This window comes from Drosophila elegans, unplaced genomic scaffold (assembly GCF_018152505.1).
Source record: "Drosophila elegans isolate 14027-0461.03 unplaced genomic scaffold, ASM1815250v1 contig_476, whole genome shotgun sequence".
NCBI classification, from domain to species: Eukaryota; Metazoa; Arthropoda; class Insecta; order Diptera; family Drosophilidae; genus Drosophila; species Drosophila elegans.
Genome location: NW_024545863.1, coordinates 4,079,317 through 4,106,331, shown reverse-complemented (window position 1 = coordinate 4,106,331; position 27,015 = coordinate 4,079,317). Strand labels below are relative to the sequence as shown.

The following is a 27,015-nucleotide window of genomic DNA, read 5'->3' as shown; positions in this document are numbered from 1 at the left end:
CATTGTTTATTTTCCGTTTTGGGGGAAAACATCAAACGACAAAAAAGGAAAAGGCCCTAATGAAATTTTGAAAAAATATTCCACTAAAATCGAAGTTTATGATCTGCCCAACGATTTGTGGGGTTATCTATATGCTTTCGATTGTTCTTCCTGCGCCATCTTCCAGTAATTATGAGTTGTTTAGAGGGGGGGAGATGTTCTTTTGGATCAAAGATCAAAGAGCTCGGCAACCGTGTTTGTTGCCATTGCACTCGTGTGTTGTGTTGTGTTGTGGATGGGGTGGGTGGTGTTACGGGATCGGGATAATGCCCGAAAGGTGTGAAATAAGTGGAGGGACGTGCAACATGCCGCCTGCAACGGAAGGCATCGCCGAATGTCTGATATCAAACAGACACTTTGGCAACTGTTTGAAGTGCAATCAAGAGGCTTGCGATCGGCATTCTATATATATCCCTATATCGCTGCGGAATGATATGTTGAGTGTTTTATGAAAGGAAATGTTTAGACAAGTGATTGCAGATTTGAGTCGATAATTAAGTTTAAGTTATATTGCTGGAGGTGGCATGTATGACGTAGAAATAAATCGATAAATAATAAATTGTTATTATTTGTTGTGTTTATGCAGTAGTAATAAATCGATAAACTATACATTTTTTTCTTTTATCACATTACACCTGAAATGCTTTTCTAGAATGTGGTCAGTGATGCCAAATTTTGCAAACTGTGTCAGTGATGCCAATCGCAAATAAGCTGACAGAGATGCCAATTTGTAAAGTCTTCCATGCCTTCTTCCATTCTATCATTACAATCAATATTCCCCACTCTAGTCAGTTGGCAATCAAAAAGGTGTAATTCTGAACCGATAGATTGATTAATTGACTAGCCAACGGATCAGGTCTTTCCGTAGCGAGCTCCCATCAAATCTTTGCCAAATCTAAACAACAGCCAAACTATCAATTGACAGCGAAGGAAATCACAAATAAATCTATGGCCATCCATGGCTATATATATAAATCTTTATATGCATGGCCATAAATCTTGAGCCAGATCATTGGGAAACAACAACAACAAATTTTTAATCAACACTCATTAAGTCTGCAAGATCGCTGGCAATATAATTAAGAGAAATTAGATTTCCATCGGCGCACCGTTGACGGCGACCAATGATGACGATGATGATGATTATGATCATCGCAATCGTGATGATCGCTTTCGAAGCGATGGACGACCTGTTGGATCAATGGACACCCAGAGCACCAACAAAACCATAGCGTTGAGTTTTTCGTTGTTTAACGATTTTGCAATTCAGCTGTCGATCATTTCATTCATAAAATCTTGGCACGCTCACACATACACGGTCCCATTCACACAGAGGGAGCTCCGTTGATCTGGAAAACTCGCACATCCACATCCGCACATGCTGCGTTAATGCCAGTCCGTAAGTCCCCACGTCCACTCGTCCACTGGTCCACCAGCCACCCGCCTGCTCTGCTCGTTTGGATTGGATCGGTTTGGATCGGATCTCCCCATCGGTCCACTACAAACGAAGTGATTAATTCATGTAGTGGCCAGTGGAGTCCCCTCTCCGATCTCCAAAAGCCCCCGATCTCCTCCAGCACCACCACCTCCTTTGGCCCCCTGGGCAATTCGCCGTTTTCTCAATGGGAACTGGTTTCGTCAGTTTGGTTCGTTCATTCGCTCGCCCGCTCGTTCGATCGATCGGCCGTCGCTGCCGTTGTTGATATTGGGGTTTATGTTATTATATTCATCCTCACCTGATCCCCAGCAGCTGCTCATCCGGTCAATGTGAGAAAAAACTTAAAACAAACGCAACAAATTTCCATGCAGATGAGAAAGCTACGAACCAGGAATACCCTTAAATACGGAATTGCATTTAAAGGATTGGGTTTCTTGTTGCACATATCAAGTAGTACCTTTAATATCCTAAACACAATTACATTTTATTGAAAAGATATTAGCAATGTCAATCGTTTAATACTTTTCAAAAACGTACACATTTTTCACATGTTGATACTGAAATATTGCCATTAAATAAATTTTAACTTAATTTCCTTGCATCTTGCGCTTTGAGTAAACTTGAGATCCCTTTTAATTAACCTTTTTAATTCTTTGTTAAACTCACTAAGAATACTCCTTAGATCCTTTAGTGTATAGAACTACCTATATAAACCATAATACAAATCGCTTAATGAAATAGTTCCTCAAACTTAATAAAATAAAACGGCTTTTAAGTCCCCTTAAAATTGAGTTTCTTTTATACATTGATTAGGGTATCCTACGATAAGGAAACAAGCAATGCAAAAATAGTCATGGCAAAAACGCATGCAACTTTTTCTTTTCGGGTTTTGGGAGCTGCTGGAGCTGCACTCACACAGTTGAGATTGGGGCTGGGGGTTCGGTGCTTGGTGCTTGGTGGTTGGAGTTTGAAGTTTGGAGCTTGGAGCCGGGGGAGCTGATCAACTGGCCAGATATTGAGCAGAGCAAAGCGAGGCTAAGTGAATGATGTGGTGGGGAGCGCTCGAGACCGTGCCAAATGAAATACGAAAGTTGCTGCCCGGCCGCTATACATCTATCTGACATTCAAATCAGCTTTGAAAACTGCAACTGCAGTGGTCAAGTGGGGTTTGGACGGGACCAGGCCCAGGTCCAACCTATTTGCAGCATCCGCAGCAGCAAATGCAACAAATGCAACAAATGCAGCAACTGCAGCGGCAAAGGAAGCCGAGTGGGTTGAGAAAAACTAAAGCAAAATCTTTTTTTCCCACTGCGGAAGTTTGTCAAGCACGTAAAACAGTTAATGGACACAGGATATGTTTCCGGGCCAAACAAGTTTCTCTGTCTCCGCTCTTTTTTCTTCGTTTCGTTGTTTTTCTTCATACCTGTCTGCACCCATCGAAGTTATTAATTATCAATTTGTTTTAATCAATGAATGTGTAGAAAACTGGCAGACCCAAAGAAACTTGTAAGTGAAAAAAAAAAAAAAAACAAAACTAGTTCGTTCTGCGTGTATTGGCAAATGTTTGCCTCGATTATGATGGGATGATATCGGCTTAATTGGCTTTTAATTGCTATGGGAAGTTCGGTTTGATATTTTCACAAGTTCCTCTTCATCAAATCAGTAGTTTACGCATAAATTAGATATGCAGATATCAATGGGAATCGGCATATGGGGTTGTTTCTTCCATAATTAACAGGGTCACTCACCCAATTGGATGGGTAAAAAACGGTTCATGATCGGAAATTCGCCTAGATTATCAAGTTAGGTATTCCAGTTAGCGAATTTTGTATACATTTGGAACGGAAGAGTTTATGAATAAAACTAGTGTTAGATGTCACAACGGCAATAGTTCTAAATTGTATTTGGGGTAAACGGGAGAGACTTTATTCATAAGATTTAAACAAACGGAAGCTAAGCTAGTAAAACGAGTAAAAAAAAAAACCATATTCTTATTACTAAAGAATACAATTAATGACCACTTATTAAGATTTCAAAGAGATCGGGGTTCAAAAATCGCATAAAAAATAATATATATTCATAAAAAAAATCATAACACTCTAAAAAGGGTTTTTATGGCACTTTACCATCATTATTTTTCGTTGCGAAAATCAATCAACCTGAAATTGAGTAACTACACACTTCTCGCTAATTTAGAAAAATATAAATAGACATAAGCACCCCAAGGAGCATTAATCTCCAGCAGCTTAAGCCAGTTTTAAGGCCCTCAACTTCAATTTAATTTAATTTACCAATATGAATATCAATAATTGAGCGTAACCAAAGAATATTCCCCCATAGCTCTAATGAAGCACCGAAAGGAAGCGACCAGAAATAATATCCATGGGGCAGGAGTCCGGGAAGAAGACTTCACATTTTAAAGCGCAAGATAAACACGAACGATCGGATGCCGATCGGATCAGTGGCTGGGCCCCAAAGAGAAACCCCGAAGAGTAGACTTAAGCTGAGCTGAAGCTGCCGTCGATTGTCGCGGCTTACAACAAACAAAGAGCCCCGATCCCTCCTCTCAAGACCCCTTCTCAGACCCCTTTTTATTTATTTTTTGAAAAAGCCCCCATCTCCTCACATGGATCGTGTGGAGATGTTCAGGCAGAAGTCGGGAACTTGGAGGCTGCGATGGAAAATACAGTAGCCGAGCAGTAGCCAGCAAACAAATTACACACAATTCAAACTCCAAACAGAAGATTTCACAGCATCCAGAGCCGAACAACAAGAACAACATTATTATCTGCTTTATGTCCAGCAGAACAGCGGCTGAAGAGGCTTGGCCTCGACGGATGGCGCTCCAGTGTCCAACAGCGGCACCCCACACTCATCCAGAATCTCCTCAGAATCTTTAGAGTCCAAGTCCAACAGTGTTCACCATCAGCAGTTGAAAGAGACGATGATGAAGATGCCTGCACTGCTGATGTGGATGATAATCATCGTGTTGCTTCTGTTGATGATGACGATGGCGTAGACATATACTCGTAAGAACGAATCAAGTTGAATGGGACTAGTGTCGTTGATGTTGTCGCAAACAGCACGGAGAAAAATTAAAGCTACATACCTAGTAAAATTTGGAAATCTGCTTAAAAGAATTGTGAAATAATGGTTAAGCTAAGAAAACGGATTTATTAATCTTGCAATTCACAAAAGTTTGGTGTTTTTAAAATGTTTCATTTCATTTTCTATAGGTAACATTAAAAATATCTATAGGTTTATCGAAAGTTTTCTATTTAAATAAAAAACGTATGATGATGAAGAAATAAATTCAAGGTAAAATTTTCTGCTTTCAAAATAAATCTTGAGCTTTGCATAAACATTTTTGTAAACCTAAAATTCTTTAATTATTTTTTTATAAAATTATAAGCTTAATGAAAGAGTTGAAGCACAAGCAAATTCATTTTACCTTGGAAGCTTTAACCAAACAATTGACTTATTTTCTTCTCATGTGATACCTTGAGATTGAAAAGCAGTGACCTTTATTGCAGTGTGGCTACTGTTCAATGGGAATGGGATGCCTGGACAGCCCGGGCTGGATTCGTTGGCTCCGCTGATTCGTTTGCTCGCTTGTTCGGTTGGTTTTTCGGTTAGTAAACCGGATGTTCCTAATCATTGCTAGTTTGCCTCAAATTAAATATGCTCCATGTGTGCGAGTATCTTTTGTTTGTGTGCCAGTGCCTGTGCCTGTGCCTGTGCCTGCCATGCAGATAGATTATAGTCTATATATGCTAGAGACCCGCACTCGGATACTCACATACTCGCAAATGCGAAGCCTTCGCCAGCCTATCTTGAATCATGAATGAAATTTGTTTTTGCTCTCTTTATCGGACTGGCAGTTCAGTGACGCATCTCGGTACGCAAATATCGTATATTATTCGAGACTTGGCTCAACCAGATTACCGGGGATAACTTCTCGCCTGTTGGTAACGCAAATTTGCCGCTTCTCATGGCTATATCATCCATCGACTCGGCTTCTTCATTCACGTATGTCAACGGCTCCAAACAGGTCCGAGTCAAACCAATTTAATTGATAGAAGAGTGACCGCAAACAGCGACAGAAACACATTCATAAATTCATTTTTATCAGCATCAATTAGCAATAATTATTCATTACGGAGCGCGACCAGAATGATAATAAAGCGAACAGAAGATCGCAGGCCTGCATTAGCAAAGGGGAAAAGATTTTTCTGAAGCTCAAGCACATCAAGATTGTTATTATAAAAATTATACGAAATATTCAACAAATCAAAAATAAAGTTTCAAACCACTCAACACAAAACATAACTAAAAGCTATAAAACAAATAAATTTCCCAATTTCAAATTACATAAAACTCCCATTTCTCCAGCTCTAATTTTAATAGCTTTCACACACTCCAGGGGGAAAAGATCAAAACTAACTAAAACCTCAAACTCAAGACCCGACCTTTGAGAACTCCCAAAAAACATTATTATCTCAATCGAGTGGTGGCCTTAAGTATCCATTTGGTAACGGCTTTGAATAAATTAAGATGCCAAAAACGAAACGCATCGAAATGGATTGAAATCAAATGTATCTGAAACTGTAAAAACATTTTGTCTCGACGTTTTCGGCATTTTGTTTTTATTTGAACAAATATATTTGGCCATTAATTGATAACTGAATTTCGAAAATGGCTCCGAAACGTGTGACGGAAGGCACTTTTAGCCATCCCGCTGCGTGGCAGATAATAAAACCCAAATTAACAGACCCAAAAGAGGCAAAATATTAATTGTTTTTTAAATAAGATATCGGAGACTGGCGCCACGAGGAAGCCCACACGGCATTAACTTAATTGTCCGCCACATAATTGGTGAGATTGGATGGCGGTAGGCATGGCGGTGAGGCATCCAAAGGCAGGGGTCATGGTGATAACTCTTTCTTCCCCGAATGCAGTTCGAAATGAAGATGCAATTTGTGGCTAGTAATAAGCCCACGCCGGGTTGAACAACTGGATTGACTTCCCGATCTGCAGCTTCCATCACCCTGGACCCCTTTTGGCCTCGGTTTATCTTAGCACCTGGCCTGCCAGCCCTAGAACCACAATGATCAACGTGAGGATGCGCAAACTGGACCCTAGACTTGCCTTCCTGCTCGACTCTTAAGCTTCCTCCATTTGCATATAATTCACTGAGGGAAAAAGCTGATTGACAACAAGAACTAAGAAGTTTTCTGAGATTTGGAATCACGTTATAATATTTAGTGAATATTTTATAAGTCTTTATTAAAACTCTTTTGTACAAACACATAATCTAAATCTCGAATATGTTTTTAAAAAGTAAGAGTTAAACTTTCTTGAATTAAATATAACCTTATTAAGATGTTACTATTAATCTTTTGAAGTAAGAACTTTTCAGTTTTGTAGTGTAGGGGCAAGGCCCATAGCATTGATCATTAGACTATTTTTAATAGAGAGATACCAGAAAATAAGGGGGGTAGGCTGTGGGTCCGAGGGAGGAGACCCCCACCGCAAGCAGGACCCATAGAGAGTCAACCAGTTTTATGTTTTAATGCCGCCACAAAAGCGGTTTGGTCAGCTGTTCAAACTGCTACCAACCGCCTGCCCACTCCCCCAAATAGCCCCCTAAAACACGTGAATCCCCTCCCCCTTTTGTAGACTATGGATCGGCAAAAGTTTCACCTGCTCGCAGTTGCAGCTTGCGTGCGCTCGAGTCGAGTGTTTGTTGGCATTAGCCATGGCTAAGAAAAGCGGACCAAGTACAGCCTGGTGGATTCCCCCTCGATGTTTGCTGATGCTGCAGCCGTTGCAAGTACACCATTTTCACACTCTTCGGTGGCGCGATGCTGCGGCTACCCAAACAAATGAATCGAACGCAATTAAAATATATAACTAAATGGATTTCAACAGCCAACGGGGAAAATTAAAGAAAGATATTATAGGTTGGGGGAAAATTAAGGGAACGGGGGTGGGGGCTGTTTGCGGTGGGCCTTAAAGAAAGGTGCATTGACAAACAAATTTATGTGCAGAGCCACAAATCTTGTCTGTTTCAAATAAACAAAACTAAATGCTTAACCCTCGAATAAATTAACTTCCGATCTCAGGCACACCATATACAAAGTCAAGTACAGTGCGTGGCATGACTGTGGCAGGAATCTGAAAAGATTTGGCAGTACTTCAGTTACATAATGGGTTTTTACACGATGGAAATAAGCTAATTTGAAGCTGATGCTAAGAACAAATATTTTTCAATTTAAATAATAAAATTACTGTATCTGTATGATGCTTTAATAGAAATTATTGATATTGGATAAATTGAATATTTAAAAGTAAACGAGCAAACACTTAAACATACATTCCGCAGTTATAAACTCCAACCCCATTTTTTTCAATTTCCTTGGAATCGTTAGCATTACACTTCTAAGCCACACTGTACCTACTTATATAAATATATTCCCCCTTGTATATACAATTTCAAGTTCCAGCAGTCACAGATTCTCGCACAAATTCCGATATAGATCCGATTCAGTGCGAAGCGATTCGATTGTAGGTGTTATGGTCAGCATCAGGCGGCGAGGATTTCAAATGCAGGCAAACAACGAAAACACTCAATAAAATTCGTTGATAAATTGCGCCCGGCATCAAAGGTAACCCACTGTGCGAATGGCGCTACAACCGCTCATTCCCACATCCCTAGTCTTAGCCACTCGGCCACTTGCAGCAATCTTCTATGGAAATTTATCGATTGTTTTTGTTTAGAGAATTCTTGGTTCGAATAGACACAAAAGCGCCAGTGCCGACATTGTTCGGCGATAAGTTGATCTGGGGTAAAGAGTTGAGAAGCTAGCAAAAGACTAAGGTGTTACTTATGGGCCTCCATTTGAGCAGACTTTGATTGGATCTGGTCTATTCACAAATCAGAAAATCTCCTTCTATTAAATTATGGGATGGTACCATAAATAAGGCTGTTATATATTGGCATTTGCATGCATTTTTTTCAGAGGCTAGCATTTTGGATAACTAAAATTTATCAAATATAAATTTCTTTAACTGGTTCAATTTTAAGGCAACACTTTATCTCCTAACTTTAAATTAATCTGGCTGCGATCTATTAAAAGACTGTTCTCATTTGGGTTTAAAACCATTTGAAATTGTACCTTTATTTATAGAGCAGTAAATAAAGAAAACTGTTCCAATTGATGGACTTTGCCACTCCATCTCCCAACATAAGACCCGTTTAATAGGATCTACCAATCGACTTAGTTAAAAGTTCCACCGTTCAGGTTATGAGTAGCGCAACGAAATGGCTCTTAATTCAAATGACAATTGCAGAAAAGGCATTAAGACACATAAAAACCCATTAGGCATTACGCGAACCAAAATACGAAAAAAAAACTTTAATTTAAAATGCTGAACAAATTATGACATGGCAGAAAATAGGGTCTTCATACCAAAAGGCAATGGGCCAATTCACATATTGCTCTTTGTTTTAGGCAGCTCGCTTCTTTTTGGGCCAATTGAAGCGTTAAATTATCAATTGGCCAAAGGGGTAGCAGAAGCAGCGTTAAATTGGCCCAGAGAGAGCGGTTATATCTACCGGAGAACTAGAGAGTCCAGGTGGACACGCTTGAATTGATGATGAGATCGGGCTTCGATCGCCGGATCGATAGAACGCACTCCTTCTGGAAAACTTCGAAACTCGGGTCCAGGGGCAGGCAACTGGAAAATTGTGCAGACACAATCATTATGACAAGGCAGGTGTTCCCAATAGCCAAACTACTCCTCCACCTCCTCCTCTTCCTACTTCTCCATCCAAAAACATATTTATATAGATCGAGATCCTGTATGATTCAATTTTTCATCGATTGCATTATCAATTGGCCGAGTGCTGCGGCTGTTCGTTCGGTTGGTAAATCATAAAATGCAATTGAAGCTGTCCCAAGAACGGGTTTCCATCGCCGCAATTTGTTGCCCCAACATCCACACATCTAATCTGGATGCGAGTTTCTGTGTGAGCTCGCAGTTGCGTTTGTCTGCGGACAGGTTGCCTTTTGTTGCATTAATTGATTCATATTTGTTCGTCGCGTCTTGCAGCATTTCCTAATGGGATTTCGGTTTCCTTTTCTCCATTGATATATGTATTTTTCGTCCATATTTGGCATTTATGATTAATTGAATTGCTCCCGAAATGGTCATAAGTGGTTTTTCAAAATTCGCTTTTTATTCATTTTGGCTAAATTATAAAATAATTAGTTGATGGCACGCGCTGAAGTTTCTTTTTTAAATCGATTTACTTTTAAGGCTTTGAAAAAATGTTTTTGATATTTTGTTTGAGACAGTCATTAAATCAAATGCGTATTTTATATTTTTTTTGTGATCCGAAGGTTAAGTGTTGTCTGTATTTAAAAATTCGGTTGCAAACATTCACTATTTTGGACATGGACTTAAAACGAGCATTTACAATTAATCAATTAAATAAATTTATTTAAAATAGCAACGCAAAAATGTTTATCACAAGTTGAAGATACCTACAATTTTTATTTTTTTAATTTATAAATGAGGTGCCTTAAGATATGCAATGGTTTTTAAAATGTTCATTTTCTTATTGCCACCCTTGAAGTAGGCAGTATTTTAAGAGTTTAACAGCAGGCTACTCGCCGCTAGATGTCGCCTCTGTTATATGTAAGAAACAAGTAGATAATTTTATGTTCAATTAATTAACATATCTTGGTGAAACTAAAATCAATTAAGGTATTTAACTATTTAATATTTAATTAATTAATATATTTACAAATCAGTTTTTGAAAGTTCGCAGGTTTTCCTATCATCTTTTTAGCTTGGTAACAGTTCAAAAACGATTCTTACAAGTATGTCTCGTGGCCCGATATTTCAAGGTGTAGGTTAAGTGCATTATAATATTAAAGTGCCTGCTCCCCAGTCCCCCCCCTCTCCAAAAAAAAAAAAAAAAACACCTCCGATAACGAGCGCCCTTATCGGCCAGGCACAAATACATATATGCTATCTCTCTGTTCTTCGTTCACCTCATTTGTTATTTCTTGGATTTTGGTTATTTGGAGCGAACAAAAGTGAGTTTCGTTTGGTAAAGTTCAAATTGGTGAAGGTCGCACGCGTGAGAGGGTTGCCTGATAAGTTTACCCTGATTATTGTGCTGGGTCAGTTGTTTATGGCTTCATTTTTTCTGCTGCCCTTTTTCCCCTTTCTTTTCGGCATTACAAAACTCGGAGCGTGCTGATTAGCCATGGACTGGGCTTTATTACAACTTGAAAATTTCCAAAGAAACAACAACTACAACTATTACAATAAACGCTGCTAATTTGTCCATGGGATGCACTCAATTTAGACACATCCGCTGTATACAGTCAAAAATAAATAAAAATAAAAGAGAGAAAAGCGTTTTTGTTTTGATAACATTGTTTTTGGTGTGGATGAATGGAAATGGAAATAGAACTAGAAAAGTTGAGGTAACGTGATTAGATAAAGTCTGTTTTCCTTTTGTAAGCTATTTACATATTTGAATATCCTCCACTGACAAAAATGACACATTATTTGTATCAAGGTTAATCTGGCTTGTTTAAAAATGATGTGAACTTTTAATAACCGGACTTACAATAACGATTTAAAACAATTACAATTCAACTTTTTGCCATCTCTTATATTATTGGGGAAATTTTCTTTATAATTTCAAGTGACTTGAACAAGTATAGAAAATTAAGAAATCCACAATATATACAATGTACAATATAGGTATAAAAACGGTAAAAATATGCACATAATTTAGGCGTTAGAAAAACCACTTCCCTCACAGACAAAATCTCCATGTGGCTTAAATAAATGAAATAATGCACCGAATTAAGCAGCCATAAAGGCCTTAATTCAAATGAATCGAAAAGTTCTCGAGCAATTAATTCCAGGCGAAACAACAACAAAAATCAACGACGGGCTGTAAAAATTTATGAATGAATAAAGCAGAATCAGGCGAAATACGGTCAAGAGGCAAGAAACAGGCAAAGAAAAAAAAGTATTAATAAAAAGGCAAAAACAAATAAGCAAACAAAACGAAAATCACAAATAGTAAGTGAGTACAAAGTGGCGTGCATATGAAATATAAAACAGGCGATATATCCCACTACAAACGCGCATATGTACATATTTACACACACATGTCTGTGAATATGAATGAATGAAAAATTGTAGAAGCAGCAGAACTACAGCAACAACAACAAAAAAAGTTGTTAACGCAGCAGTTCCACGAACCAAAAAAACAAAAACCCAAAAAAAAAGCCAACGACAACCGCAGAAGACGAAAAAAAAAGTCTGTGAACAAGAAATTTGAAAGGTAACAAAAAACTGAAATTAAAACAAAAAACTTTAAATCAGAAACACGAGCAAGTGTGTGTTGGCAACTCGTTTTCCAGTTTTCCATTTTTCCATTTGCAGCAGCTGCCCACAAATTGTGCGTGGAGTCGAAGGGGGAGGGGATTGGAAGGGGGCCTGGAAGGGGGGAGTTCAAATTATGAATAAATATGAAGTTGGTCTGAGAGCGAAAAGCTAAAAATCAAAACAAATACACAGAAACCTTAACAACAAAACTGGGATAAATGATATCTTCGTGTAGCTGTAATTTAAATACTCTTGCTGGATTTAAAAGTAATACATTTAATTTTTTCGTTCGCTCGACCAAATTTAAAATTTTAATTTTTAAAAATTAAAATATTTTTTTCGTGTTTTTGTTTGAATAATTTATTAGTAGCTATGGTACAATAGTTCTTAAAAAATTGTACATTGGTTTGCGCCTTAAGATTTCAAAACTTAAAATACATACATATATCGTAGCTTACTCTTAGACATCTCTTTATGAGCCTCCACAGTATTTTTGGAATTCTCTTTACATTTTTTACAAACCTTTGATCAAAATCAGAATACACAAAATTGAAGTGTATAAAAAGGCAACCACGATTGCAGTTGAATTTCAATCCAAAGTCAGCGGCGCGCCCACGGTCAGAGGCAGAGCAGCGGCAGAGCCAGAGCCAGAGGCGGAGAGAGAGGGGCAGATGAAGACAAGAAGGAGAAGCTGGAGCTGGAGTAGCGATATAAAAGGAGCCCCAAAAGACAAAGGCGAAGTAGAAGTAGAAGAGGAAGAAGCCGGTTTGCAGGAACCAGCCTAGAAAGAGAAAAGGGGGAAGACAGAGGAAGAGCGGGATGCATCACACGCAAAAAAGGAAGGAAACAAACATCAAGCCCCAATGACAGAGGAAGCATCAAAAAACGCCAAGAGAGAAAGGGAGGCAACAAGATCCACTCGACGCTGCCTTTTATTCCCATTTCCAATTCCATTTCCATTCCCCTCATTCATCAACTGCATTTCAATTTTTTTTTGTTTTCTTTGCTTTTTTTTGAGAACCAGCTAGTTTTGTTGTTTTTGTTGACTGGCGAGCATGAATGAAAACGAACGTGTTTCTTGGGGAGAGAGACCGAGAGCGCCAAAAAGAGAGCGAGGGAGCGTGCTGGGGAGCAGCGAAGTCGGCAGCGACGCCGACTGCGCCGGGATGAATGAAATGAGCGCCAAAGTGAATGAAAGTTGTGGGGCTCGCGCCGTCGACTTCGCTGTCAGCGTCGACGTCAGGCTCTTCCTCTGTCTTTCTCTCTCTCTGTTTAATGGAGCTCTTTTCTCCCTCAGAGAATTCAAATTTTTAATATATTTTATACAAATCATGGCGCTCAATTTAATAAGCAAAATTTTAATTTGCTTTATTTATTGTTTCGTTTCTTTTGGTTTCTTGTTATTTTCAAAGTTTATGATTAATGAGAGATGATTAAGGCGAACGAGTGTGTGTTTTGTGGCTGTGTTCTCATATAATTTAAATAAGGGCAGCTTTTTGCGTACACTAAGAATAAATATAAGGAAATTTTAAGAAATTCGTCATTCTGTAGCCGTATTTTTTTCACAAAAAATCTACCAGCACAGACAATGATTTTTTTTTTTTTTTAATACTTCAGCATTCATCAAATGCTTAAAAGCATTAATACCCAAATATTTTAATATTTCCTTTAGCATGACTTGATTTATAAATAAAATAAAAAAATTATATATTTCCAGACTTTAGAGGGACTTTAATGTTGAGTGTACCTTCGTCCACATAATGTAAACTTAATTTACGTGCCTGGGTCTCGATCTTTTTCTGCTTCTTCTGGCCCGCGATATTCCCCCTTTTTTATGTGCCATCCCCAATTTCCATTCAGCATCTGCGCAGTTGTCGCCGTTTTTGCATGTTTTTTCCCTGTTTTTTTTTCCGCCTTTTTGTTTTAGTTTTTGTGATTTTATATTTATTTTTTGTTTCTGTTGCCATTTTATGGCCGCGATCTTCTAGCGACGAGCGAAAAGTTCAGGCTGCCAGTCGTTTTCAGTAAGGGACTCGGCTGGGTCCCACATATGTCTAAATACATGCAAAGATATGTAAGACTGTACATACCACTACATAGGCACAGTGGGGTGGACCTTAGCACTAACAATTTCATTTGACCAAAAGGGTTTACTTTGTACAATTTAATATGTGTACTATAACAATGTGCTACCCTGCGTATAAGTGATAAACTTTCAAGCCATTGTCTTTTCTTTCGTTTAACTGAGGTCCACCCTTTCATACACTACACATTTGTATATTTAGTTGGACACTGACTTTAGTCTTGGGTTTGCGTTGACATTGAAATTGTTTGCGTTTTGTTGATCTCTACGCAGCGATAAGACATAAATACATAAATACTTTTTACGTTTTTCGGGTTCTTTTTCTTTCTACGACTGCCTCGCTGTTTTGGGCCATGGCGAAAAAAACTGAATTCCCAACGAGATTTGTGTTATTTGTTTTTATAAACATTAAACAGCTCTAAAATCGTTTCGATCCCTGCGATTTTGACAGATGGCTGTGCATTGTTTTCGATGTTTGCCCTGGCTGAGATATTAAGATACACATATGTACACTTTTACGCAGAGATAGCGCCAATTATTTTTCTACTGTTCTACATGTTATACTTATTAACAAATTACACCATTGCACATATTGCTTTTAGGTATTTAGATTAGGTATTTTTTTTGTTTTCCAACCGTATTACCTGTATCTTAAAGGCGTACATTGCTCATACTTGATCAGAAAAATTTTAACACTTGACTTGTACAGATAATATAAGTATTTAATTAAAAGCTAAATAATTTATATTGACAAATTTAAAACATAATTTTCCAGTTTGCTCAGGTGTTAATACATATTGTAATTACATTTTTAAGTATAGAATACAAAATTTAAAACAAATTAAAAATGTATATAAACTAAAATATCATAAAGCAAATATCACTTAAAAACAAATAAATGATTGTCAGGGTTGAATTAAAAATAACTACATTGATACCCCAAGTGGTATGAAGTCTGGGGTTCAATTTCAACATCAAGCTTGCTTTATCGCCATGCCCAAAAGCTAGTACTATCAAAAAAAAAAAAAACCGAGACATTCCCATTATTAACACATTGTTCTCGCTTCGCGAACAAGAGGGCAAAAGATGCATAACAAATTACCATAAAACGTTGTCCGATACTTGAAATCTCTTTTTGCCACGACTGTGTGTGAAATAATAGATAAAATATACTAGACACATGCCATAAGAAAAACAACAAAAACGGCAGAAGCAGAGACACAACGATGTTTTGTCACATTACGTATACGAAGAGTTGACAGAGTGAGTGAGTGAATGACTGACGTATTGCCTGATTGACAGCAGCAGCGGAGGGAAAAGGTAGCGCTGCACATTTTGAGATATATTTATTTCGAGTATTTCAAATGCAAATGTATTCGGCGCGCAGAGATCTCTTTTTTTTGTAGAAGCATTTAAAGGAGCAAATGAATGAATATATGAATGAATGGGTGAGGGAGTGACGGAATGAATCTGTGTAAGTTCGCTTGGCACTTTGCCGGGGGGTTTTGGGTGGGGAGTTGTTCAGGAACAGGGGCTGGGCCCACCGGAAACAAACGACGTGACTTTTCACTGAAATATGAACATGAACCCAACTATGCGAATGCTTGGGAATTATGTATATTCCATCGACTACATTATAATAAATACACACGATATGCTATAACAAACGATCCCACACACTGGCTAAATATCTTTCTTTCTTGGCTTTGTTTCTTTTTACTTGGGTTCTTTTTTTCCAGCAACACGCTTTTGTTGGCTTATCTTATCGCCAAATTATTTGGCCCGCTGTTGGCTCGCTCACTCTCTGTCTGTTTTCGCTTTTTTATCGCTCAGTTCAAAAGGCAAAAAATAATAATAAGGTCGCAAAAACAACTAACCATAAATTGGTCGATTGCGACGACTGCGAAATATCCTTCTGCAAATCATTTAGTTGAGAGTCAATTTCTCAAATCATGTTAAGTTTTGACATTGACTTTCTCTGACAGATTGCAATCTAGAACCTTTAAAATTTTGGACTTCTGCAGCTTAACCATTTCTTATTATTGGTATTTAGTAACTTAACAACGTAATAAGTGAACATTTTTCAAGAATTTTGTTATCCTTATAAGGATTTCTGCTGAATGCAGTGCATACACAAGCGAAACTTATCTGTCTGAGTGATACACATACAAAATATATAAACAACGTATATGAGTCAAGATAGAACCATAACGCGCCACAACTATATAATTGTTGAACATTTGCTTCTCAACAACATTTTGCTCTTCAATTATTTCCATTTCTTGGAAATCTGTTATCAGAATTCGCCAGACCTCGAAAAGCCATTCAACAAACAAAATATAGAGAGAAATAAAAGGAAAAAAGTGGTATTTAGCAATATGAAACTGATATAGCGAATGGGTTAGCACTTGGCCAAAGTAAACAATCCGTACATTATATTGGCATTGCTGTGATGGTTTTTTTACTCACCCAAAGACGCCTCATGATCTGAAATATCCGATAAACTGCAGATGGGCAAGTCCTTGCAGCCATGGATTGGCTCCTCCTTGATGAAAATATTTTTTGACTGTAAATTTAAATTAATAGTACTTAGTTAAACTGCTTTTGTAATTCATTTAATCGAATAACAATTACGTTAATTATTAAATTTGTGTAAAAACTGTTTTTTATGATTCATTTTACATTCTTAAACGGTATTGTCATTGTTTTATTTCACCACACATTTTTAGGCAAACCATTTTATGAGTCATGAAATATGTTTCTCCAATTCGTATGCATTATTCTACCCAAATTTATAAAATGATTTAATTTATTTTCCATTTTAAAAGATTAGAACAAAAAGAGGAGTTGTCATGGTGCCCGTTTTTAAATTAAAGTGCAGTTCTGATTCACTCGTATACAATTTTTGATTACGTTTTTCTGTTATTAACTTGAGGGTTTATTTGCTAGAGGTATATTCAACTGATTTTAATTTAAGTTTCTTAGTAACTTTTTTATTCTTTCGTACAATTGATTTTAAAATTTTGTTGTTGTTAATTAGAAAGCAATATATTAGGCATGATCTATCCATCACTTCTGTTTGTTATTCCTGTCCCCGCTGCCGTTTGCATCTTTTAATTTTTCCCCAATAGGTGTTCTCCCCCGTCATCCGCAGCCTATCTGCACCACAATGAGCCACAGTCAACAAGGCATTCATGATTGTGTTGTACATATTTATAAACAAGCCACTTTTACCCAATTACAAAATGTGTGTGCGCCCCTCGTTGGGGAGAGTGTAGTGTAAAAACTGAGACTCGGGCATAATCAGAGCAACAATAGCGCAAAGTCGTGGCATAGATTGCCGGCAATTGACAGTGGCTGGCTGCGGACTGCCCCAATGTGATGGCACACACAGAGTCCGTCCCATGGGTCCGATCATGTTGAACGCGTTCTAATAAATTGAATTGTACGTTTGACTTGCCCATAGAACACTGGCGAGGGGAGACTGCGGGTCGCTTAATGATAATGGAGGTCAGAGTAGTCAAACGAAATGCTCCGTAAATATCGTAATCAATTCCAGAGCCAATCCAGCGACAAAATTCACAATTTGAATTGGAACTCAATTTTGGCTCTCTACGATCCACAAGTCTTCAGTTTCGAGGCTGGCATGGAAACCCAAAACTGGGCTCCCCTGAGGCCAGACACTCTGGATCGGATTACCTGGCTGCCTTTTCCAAGCGACTGAACATGCGCATGTCCTTTTGGGGTTTTGGACCGGGAAACGGGGAAAGGATCGACTTGGAGTCAGGCTGTTGGCCCCGAAAGACCGGATGAAAGTGGTCAACGGCTCGGCGGGCCAACGGATATGCTTACCGCAGGTGATGTGTCAAATGCCTTCACTTGGGACCTGTCGCTGGTCGTCAAGTTTATGTGGGACACAAAGAATTCAGCGAGAGAAAAAATTATAAAGAAAGGACATACTTTGGTATCGAAAATGTGCTACCCTTTGCTCTATCGGAAAACAATTTATAAGAAAAATCTCTTTACAAAGCCAACAAATCTTATCTTATTAAATCACTTTATGACTGTTAAGTGCGCTTACATTTTTTAATAGCACAAATAAATATTTATTAATTTTGTGACTTTAAGAAGAGACTCCATCATCATAATTTCTAATGAAAAGGTATTCAAAGAGATAAAAGAAGAGGTGTAGAAGGAAAGGGAACTGCACCAAAGGAAGCCTTATGATCATTGTTGGCTGTTTGACTCTTTTTTTGGTCGGTTACGCATTGAGGTCCCTACTTTTCGAGGCGTATCAACTTATTCCAAATTTTTATCAGGCCTATTGTCTATTCAGATGCGTCATACGACAAGTGGCACGCTTATGGCGTTTATAGCTATAAACAAAAGATGCTTTACACAAAAGATTCCACAGGAATCCAAGCGAATTTGGTAGACTCTTTAAAAACACTTTAAAAATTCTCTATGATCATTCCCAGATTATTCTCTAAATATTACTTAATTGTAAAGTCTCCCCCAAAAGCAGGGTGTTGAATATTGCGAATGCAAACGCAACAAAGCATAATACATAATAATTGCGTATTGTTTGGTCTACCAAATTTAGAATGCGATCTACGTGATCTGCATTCGCAAAATGATCACGCTGTCATTGGGGCTCCAACTTCAGTGGCTGTCAAACTGGCATAGAAACCAATGGACAGGCTATCGATCACTTGATCAGCAAATTCACTTATACGTAGTTATATATAGAAATTATAGATTTATGCAGCCATCGATCAGCGACGTGCAGTCATCGCTACCTAGTTTTCAATAAGCTAAGTGTCGATTTTTCACCAAACTTCAGTTGGATTTGAATAAATAGTGATCGTTTAGAGACTAAAAGTCACTAGGTATCTAATTCGCCTAGAATAAATAAGTGGTTTGTGCTAAAACTTATTTTGTATACCTATTTTTGTTTTAACTTAAATTTTGGCCAAGATAAATCGGCTCAACTACATGAATCAGTATAATTTTTGAATTGTAATGACCCACTAAATAGAAAGATATTCTTGTTGGTCGTGCGAAAATCAATAACAAAAATTCCTCGATAAGCAAGACAATTTAAACTTATTTGTGAAAATTTCTCCACTCACCTCAACTAGGCTGGATAGAAATGTAACTTTGCGGTTCTTCTTGAGCCTCATGTTGCTGACTTGGCCCGAGTTATTGCTGCTATTAAGGTGGCTCAAAATCGATGGAGTGCCGATCGAATTGAGATGACTGCTGCCGGGCGTCTTGAACAGATTTCCGTTGATGGCGTTCAGGTGGAAGAGCTCGTGGGCCGCCTTATCGAGGAATGCAAACTGGGCGGCGGCTGAGGAGTGCGATGACGTTGCAGAGACCGCTGATGATGGTCCAATGGCCGCAGATGTGGGCAGAGCGGGCGGCAGCATAAATTTCGTGGCAGACAGATCTGTTTTACAAATCGCCAATTCCATATTGCGCAGGCATCTGGAGGGGGAAACAATAAAACAAACAATTAGCTGGCTGCTCAATAAACAAATCATTTGCAATTATTACTACGGCTGGGTGTGAGGTGTTTTAATTATCGCTCAATTATTGGCTTGTTTCCCTGCTTTATTAGACCTCGTTGGCACCTCCCACTCAGGCGTTCGCACCTCTTCCATGGCTCAATCCAGCTCTATTGACTCAAGGAATTATGACACTTTTTCCAGCACAGTCAGTCAGTGCAACATCAAAAGTATCCGCCACCTTTAAAGCAGCCCACAACAAAACGAGCCGACGCGGCAGTTTGCATATGAGCACGCTTTTATTTTGTTTACACAGCATCCATCATATGGGGACGATAGACATAGACCCAAGTCAAAGGGTTTCAATTTTCTAAATATATTTCTAATGGGTTTCGTTCTCTTTCGAGTTCTCAAATATTTGCCCTGGCCAAGCAGCGGTTGATGATCATGGAGCGATGTGATGTGAATTTCAAAGAAAACACGAAAAGTTACTTTGAAGTGTCGCCACAAAGAGATCGGGCAGAAAGATCACACAGATTTTTTTTTAGTTTGATTCCCTGAATGTTGCTCAATTAGTTTATTTAGTCCCTATGCCTTGGGAGAAAATGTGCCCATTTCCCTAATAGCACTTGCGGTTTTCTATAAAAAAAACATTTTTAATTTATCAGTCTTGCAACCAGATAAAGTGCCAAATAGAACACTCTCCACGCATTTGGCGACCAATTACCAATTGCTCAAAGATAATTTACATCTTTTTGAGCAAAAACAATTTTCAGCTTGTCTTGGATTCCCAATTACTTTCATTAAAATTAGTTTTAAGAGGCTTTGCTTTGATACGAACCAAATTCAAATCCAAAACGAATAACAATAATTCTAAGAAAATTTTATCAACGGAAGTGGGTAAGATAAGACCCGGAGAAGAGAAGAGCTGAGCAGCAATTGAAGAAATCCCAAAGGCCTCGTATGAGGGTTCTCCCCACTTGCAGACCCAGTAGCCACTATAAATAACACGGCTCCGCGATAATGTCCAGTAATTACGACTTAAATATTATGTTTTTATTTAATGTTCTTTAAGTGATAAAAGCTACTTTGCGATAGTCTAAATTTGTTAGAATGACCAAACTTCGACAATTTTAAGTCAATTCAAAGGAAAAACTTCCAATTAAATGTTACACTAAATTAAAATATATCTATTTAACTTTAAGCAAAGATTTGTAAAACAATATATAAGTTGTCTTGAAAGATTAGGCTCTGAGCTTTCAAATCACCCCAAGTGTGAAAAACTTTTGTCTGCCCATATACAGTTTTTTAAAAAATAATTTGCCACTAAAGAAAAAGTATTATAAGTTTGGGAGCAGTTCTTGTTTTAATTCGTAAACGCCCACATACATATTAAGTGCGACATCTGGGGAGTATCTTTGGGCACTGGCTGCCTAATTAGATACGTTATGCAAATGTGTAGATACTGTCGTCGCATCGATGACGATTCCACCGAGGTCCGTCTCCCTCGCTCTCGCTCTTTGGCACTCGGTGAGTGTGTGTCCAACGTTGTTATCTAGCCGCCTTATCAGTCCATGTACATACACAAATGCAAATCTGCGGTATATTCATAAATAAGTGAGTACGGGTTGAAAAAATTCCGCCATTTCGACGCTGATCTAACTGAATAAAAATAAAGCTAAGAAAAAGGGGAATCCTGAATACCATTGACGAAACGAAGGTCTAAGCACACTTTTTTAATTAATTAGGGTCCTAAACTATTTTGAAAACAAATGTTAGTTATCATTTCCTGGAATCGTTTGCATTTAATTTTTTTTTTTTTAACTTTGTTAAGAACCTAGAGTATTTTGCATACAATTGTTAAATTATTCTCGATCCAAAACTCTAGAAATATTTTCAAAGATCTATGATATTCTCTTGAGCGGACACATGGACAACTTTCAGTTGATCTTCAATAGAAAGTAGAATACCACATTGCCTAGGGCAACACCTTCATAAAAAACTGTTGCATAAATTTCAGCTTTTGCTCTTGCGAAATCAATTTCGATTTGATTTGCTGATTTTGTCAGTGGTTGTTTCTGACCAACTGAAACCGCTCCAGCTGGACACAGTTATGTATTCGCGTCCACAAAAATAGATATAAATATATATTTTTGTGTGCTTGGATCAAGTAAGTGCACTAAAAACGAATTTAAGTTAATCAACATTTAAATGGATAATAAAATCAACGACTGCAGCCGCGAAATGCTCTGCGCGCTCCACAAAAAGTTGATTTATTTCGCGCCTCTTAGTTTTGCTGCCCGCCCCAGTGCAATCAGTTTAATGTAGAACAGCAATAACAGAAACCGCAACAACATTACTAAATCTGCACACAAACTACATATATGCACTTTCAGTTGTGGATATATATAGATTGAGACTGCATATGATTTTGAATATGGTAGCAATACTAAGTGCACTTTTCACACGAAAATAATTTATTGACGCATAAAAGTGGCCAAGATAATTGGCAACTTTTGGCAAGTCTAATTGATTTCACGGTTTGCAAAAAGAAAAAGAGAATTTCTAGAGCTTAGTTGAAAATGATATTCATAAACAGTTTTAGGAATTACAATTGTGAATAAAAACGTACAAAATAGTTAATTAAGTGTAGAAGCACATAAAGTAGCCAAAACAGAATCTACTAAGCTTGTTCCTCAAAACAAAATAAGCTTTGATTACTGGCAAGCTAATGGATCTGGGGATTCACATTTTTGGACCTAAGTGCCAGGAGATCAACCCAAATAAACATGACTTGACGCTTATTCCCAACGAACCCAAATATTTCCTTGCAAATTCCACATTTTGCGATTGGTTTCTGATCCAATCATTCTTATCATAGTAAATTCCCCTCTTACTGGTAAATAGTGGGGAGAATCCAATTCACAAAAGAATTCGAATGGGAACAAATTAAAGAGTTTGAAAGTGGCACTCACTTTAATCGTGAGTTCAACTTGCAAACATTTCGAGTGCTGGCAGAGCACCAGAAATCATTCGGCAGGGTGCCAAAAAAGAGTCGCAATCGCCAAACTATCTGAACACAAATCTTATCGCCCCAGACACGTAGATTACCGAAACAAATAAAGAGAGAGGGGCGACAACAAAAAACCACACGAATCGAAAATCGGAGCATATGTTTTCCCTGGAAAAGAGCAAATTTTGGGAGGGCGAGGGCGAGGGCGAGGGCCGGAGTAAGTGGACCAAAAGAGTATGTCTGGAGTCCGAGTTTTAGTCTGGAGTAGAGTCTGTGCAAGGCAGATGCTTAAAGAACAGATTGTAAACGAATATGATCTTTCGATATGGTGCACACTCCTCGGCCAGACGACGACAACAACAACAACAACAGCAACAGCATGAGCAACAAATAGGGGTGCAATTTTTCGGTGTGTACGTAACGGTAGAATACACATTTAGTCGCTGTTCTTTTCTTTCCCAGCGACTGGCCCTTTCTTTCTTCTTCGCTGGAAAGAAGGGATCTCCGATCCGCTGATGATGATCCTCGGGATGCCTGCCTGTGCACATGTGTTCTATCTGTCGCAGTCGTCCCTCTGCGTGTGTGTGCGTGGAGTATCGGAGTATCTGTATCTGTGTGCCGTCTTGTCATGGGATCGATCTTGATCTCGGCCTGTCTGCAGCAGGTTGATACTTTTAGCATCGGTACGGGCGCAGAATCCGAGTTTAACGTGGCATGGGGCAACGAACCAGCCCGAAGATCCACTGAACTGTAATTGTCTGTGGGTATTTATGGAAAAGGATCTTGAACTGGTCTTTTATAAAAAGGGAGACAGTGGTAGAGAAAGAGAGAACGGGGAGAGATCTGAGCTCAATTATGAGCCAACGATCGTCACACATCAAATTATCGATTATGGCAATAATTTCTTATCATTCCCTTGTGTATTTTCATGCAATTTAGGAGATGGATATTTTTATGCCTTAAGGATCTTTTAATTTTCTGAAAAGTTAAGGGAATTAAGAATGGCTTGCACTCGCTTTGGTTTAATGTTCTTTAAAAATATCATGTTTGTTTTTGTTGTATATTAACGATCGACTAATTTAGGTAGATTTCATTTCATCTAACCATGTCTGAGCAACCTATTTTTTTTAACAATTTGTAAACCTTTTTCTTGTAATAATTACTTTAATATCAAATAATCCTTTTAAACCTTTTTTAGGTAAATTTGTACACAGGAAAATCCCAATTATGGGTTGTTAGAAACACCTGCTTTTCTTTGCTCAAAAGTCAAAAGAGTAGCGCTCCCGTATCTTTTTATTGATACTTAATTGTCTAATGCGATCGTTGTCCCACATTCTTGGCCCTAACCAAAGCGTTCACACATTCTCGATTAAAGAACTCTTTGGATCGATGGCCCGAAATACGATCAAGGGGCAGCGAAGCTCATTTGCGGCACCGGAAGCTGTAAAAGGAACAGTAGTAATTTTGATCGTGTTCCCACAAGGGTTGTGGAAGTGCCCCACACAGGCGGCTAGCATACACACACAGCTAACTAGCTTCGCTATGAAGAGGTAGAAAACCAATTCAAATTCTGTTGGCCAACAACGAGTTTATAGAGGCAGCAATCCTGAATCGAGGCGAGATCGCGAGATCGGCAGATCGCTCGGTAGCCAAACCAGTTTTTTCCTAGATTCATTCAAGAAAACAGGCAACACCAACACAGAAAGGGTTTAATACACTCGGAATAAAGGTCCCCATGTTAATCTGAGAAAATTATGTAAATTAAGAACTGAGTTTACAGAAATTTGTAACAAAAATAAGTTTAATTCTTTCTTACCAAGAAGTAAAATATTTAATAAATAAAATAGCTACAAATTAATGTTTAAAGTATTTAAAATAAAGCAAGCATTTTCTTAAGCAAACTAACGTAGAAATACTTCATGACAATTAAAATCAAAACAAATTTTCCGATAGAACCAGTTGCGCATTCTGAACGAACTGCAGGTCAAACCAATTTAGGTAATAAATAACTTTTAATAGCTTAAACTTAATTCAAAAATTGATTTTAGAAGCATAAAGTATTTCTGATATTAAGCTCTATTTTTATTCCAAGTGTAGACAAAATAACAAAAACTAATACTTGAACTACTGTTTTTCAACACTTCACTTCACTTTTCTTACCGGTGCGGGGCAATAAAATAGCGCCCCTCGAGAACGGGAGGGCCGGGCACTGGGTTCTTGATTTTAGGGTTCTGGATTCTGGATTCCGTCTTTAGGTTGGGTTTTATTAGGGTATCCAAATTAATTACAGCTTCAAATTAGGCGCACAATCTTGATGAAGTAGGAAGCACCGATAACTATCTCTCGCGCTCTCTCTCGCACGCTCTCCGTAGTACACTGTGGTATATATGTTTTAACCCTCCGGTGGGATCAGCAGGTTGATTAGGGGGAGAGAGAGGGATTACGTGCCCGGGACAAAGACAAAACCGAAAGGAGCAGCTCGAGAAGAGAGACGCGATCGGGATCGGTTTTAGCTCGGCTTAAACTTATAAGACGCGAAACGAAACAATCCGAAAAATAAAAGGCCGACGCTTGGCACACACAAACAAACCCACAGGCACACACGCGATGTTTGAGGAGATTTTTGTGGTTTTATGATGGATTTTGTATATAGATTTTGGTTTCCTCTGGTTCTTAACCGTTTTTTTGTAGGTTTTCTGGCGGTTTTAACCTTTGTACTGCGCACACAGATCTCTTGATGATTTGCTATTGCACTAATTCACACACTTTTGTTTTTGCTTGGCTTGCAAAGCATTTTGTATTTGGTTGTTTGTTACTTATTTATTATTATTTATCCGCAGCGCACGATATTGTTAATATGAGCCGCATTTTGAAAATGAGAGACAAACTGAAAGGCGGCAACAGGCGGCAGCGTCGCCGACGCCGTCGTCAGCGCAGACGTCAACGCCGACGTCGACGCCAACGCGATTGCGAGTCGCTCTCTTGTTTTTTTCCTTTCTTTGCTCTCCCAACTGATAACACCAACCGCAAAATAGAATAATCGCAAATAATAACGAAAATCGAGAGTAATTCCAATACAATCTGCTGGTTGTTATAAATATTATTCACTTCTTTATTTGTCAGCAGAGATCACTGAAAAGAGAGCAAGCGGCAATGGCGTGGGCGATCTCCTCTCACTCGCTCTCTCTGTCCCACTCCCTCTAGACCGTGCATCATGAGCGCAAAATAAGAAAATCAGAATTACATATTTTGAGCAGCAAAAACAAAGTGTTGCTGCGACAAAAAATAGCAACAAATTAAAAAAAATCTGCTTGCTCAGAACTGTGTGTAAATGCAAATGTGTAAGTAAGAACATGTGGGTGCGTGTGCGGGCGATCGTTTTTAGCAAACATCGAAACCGTGTCCAAAAAGTCAAAAACAATTAAATATATAAAAGGGGTGTCGAATTAAAATTTATGTAAATTATAAATTGCAAGGGTTTCAAAAATGTTTACACGAACCCACAACTGCGTTCACTGGAAACAAATTTTTCTCCTTTGTATAATTTAAAGTTATATTTAAAAAAGGCTCAAGAAAAATTCAGAGCAATTTTGGTTAATAAATTGATTTTAAATAAAGTTTTAATTTTTTAAGGTACTGTTAGCTGGCTTTAATATATTACTTACCGCTATACCTTGGGATTGCGATTCTTACAGATAATATAAATGTCCATGACGTTTTAGGTGCAATATTCTGAGTTAGCCGGAACTAAAAAAATTACCTTTAGACACCCCTGACTAAAGTGTAGGTGATATATTCACACCGTGGCCATGACAACCACTGTGCATTGAAAGCCTCTCTTTCCTGCAAACCAAAAACAAAAACAGGTTTATGTGTGCGGACAGTGTGTGCGAGAGAGAATGGGAGAACCAGTGGCTGTGATGTTTTTTATATTCTGGCAACGCATTTCGCATAAATTACAAATTACAAAGCATAAATGCAAGTGCAGGGGCGGCAGGGACAACCAGCTGCACCCAGAAAAAGGGCAATAAGATTCGGGATACCGATAGCCGATTCCATTCCCGATTTTCCTGGCCAAGGGACCCCAAAACCAGCCTTGCATAACGAAACACGTGCAACAAAACTATGGCTGATTGTCAACCTCTGCTGCAATTTAATTGTTGCAGCTAAGGTAAAGTAAAGTTAAAAAAAGGGGGCGACAAGTGCTGCAGAGAGTTAAAAAAAACTAAAAGAGCGCATGCGCGCACTTCTCCCTGTCTCTTTCGCTCTTTTGCGTTGCATTATTACAACTCGTGTAGGATTTTTATGAATGAATGCGCTGGTATGTGTGAGGTGCATGATTCCAGTGGAAAACTAGAAAAAATGCGGATTAGAAAAGCGTAGAAAACACACATGACCAACAGGCCAACTCAAGTGGTCAGCAGCTGTTTTAAAATAACAACAAATAAAGCATTTTATGTCAATTTACATATTAATAGAAACGCCTAAGAAAATAAACTATTCTATTACA

General features: G+C 38.3%; 1 protein-coding gene across 1 annotated transcript in view; it reads right to left on the bottom strand.

Annotated features, from left to right (window-relative positions):
* LOC108148675 (ETS-like protein pointed) overlaps window positions 1–25,391 on the bottom strand; it is a 59,633-nt gene extending 34,242 nt beyond the window's left edge. The window contains exons 1-3 of the mRNA XM_017275809.2: window positions 24,666–25,391; window positions 19,115–19,472; window positions 16,452–16,548 (exon numbers count right to left, since the gene is read on the bottom strand). Coding sequence (XP_017131298.1) covers window positions 16,452–16,548; window positions 19,115–19,459 — 442 coding nt within the window. The 5' untranslated portion in view covers window positions 19,460–19,472; window positions 24,666–25,391. The remainder of the gene's footprint in view (window positions 1–16,451; window positions 16,549–19,114; window positions 19,473–24,665) is intronic.
* Between the last annotated feature and the right edge of the window lie 1,624 nt (window positions 25,392–27,015).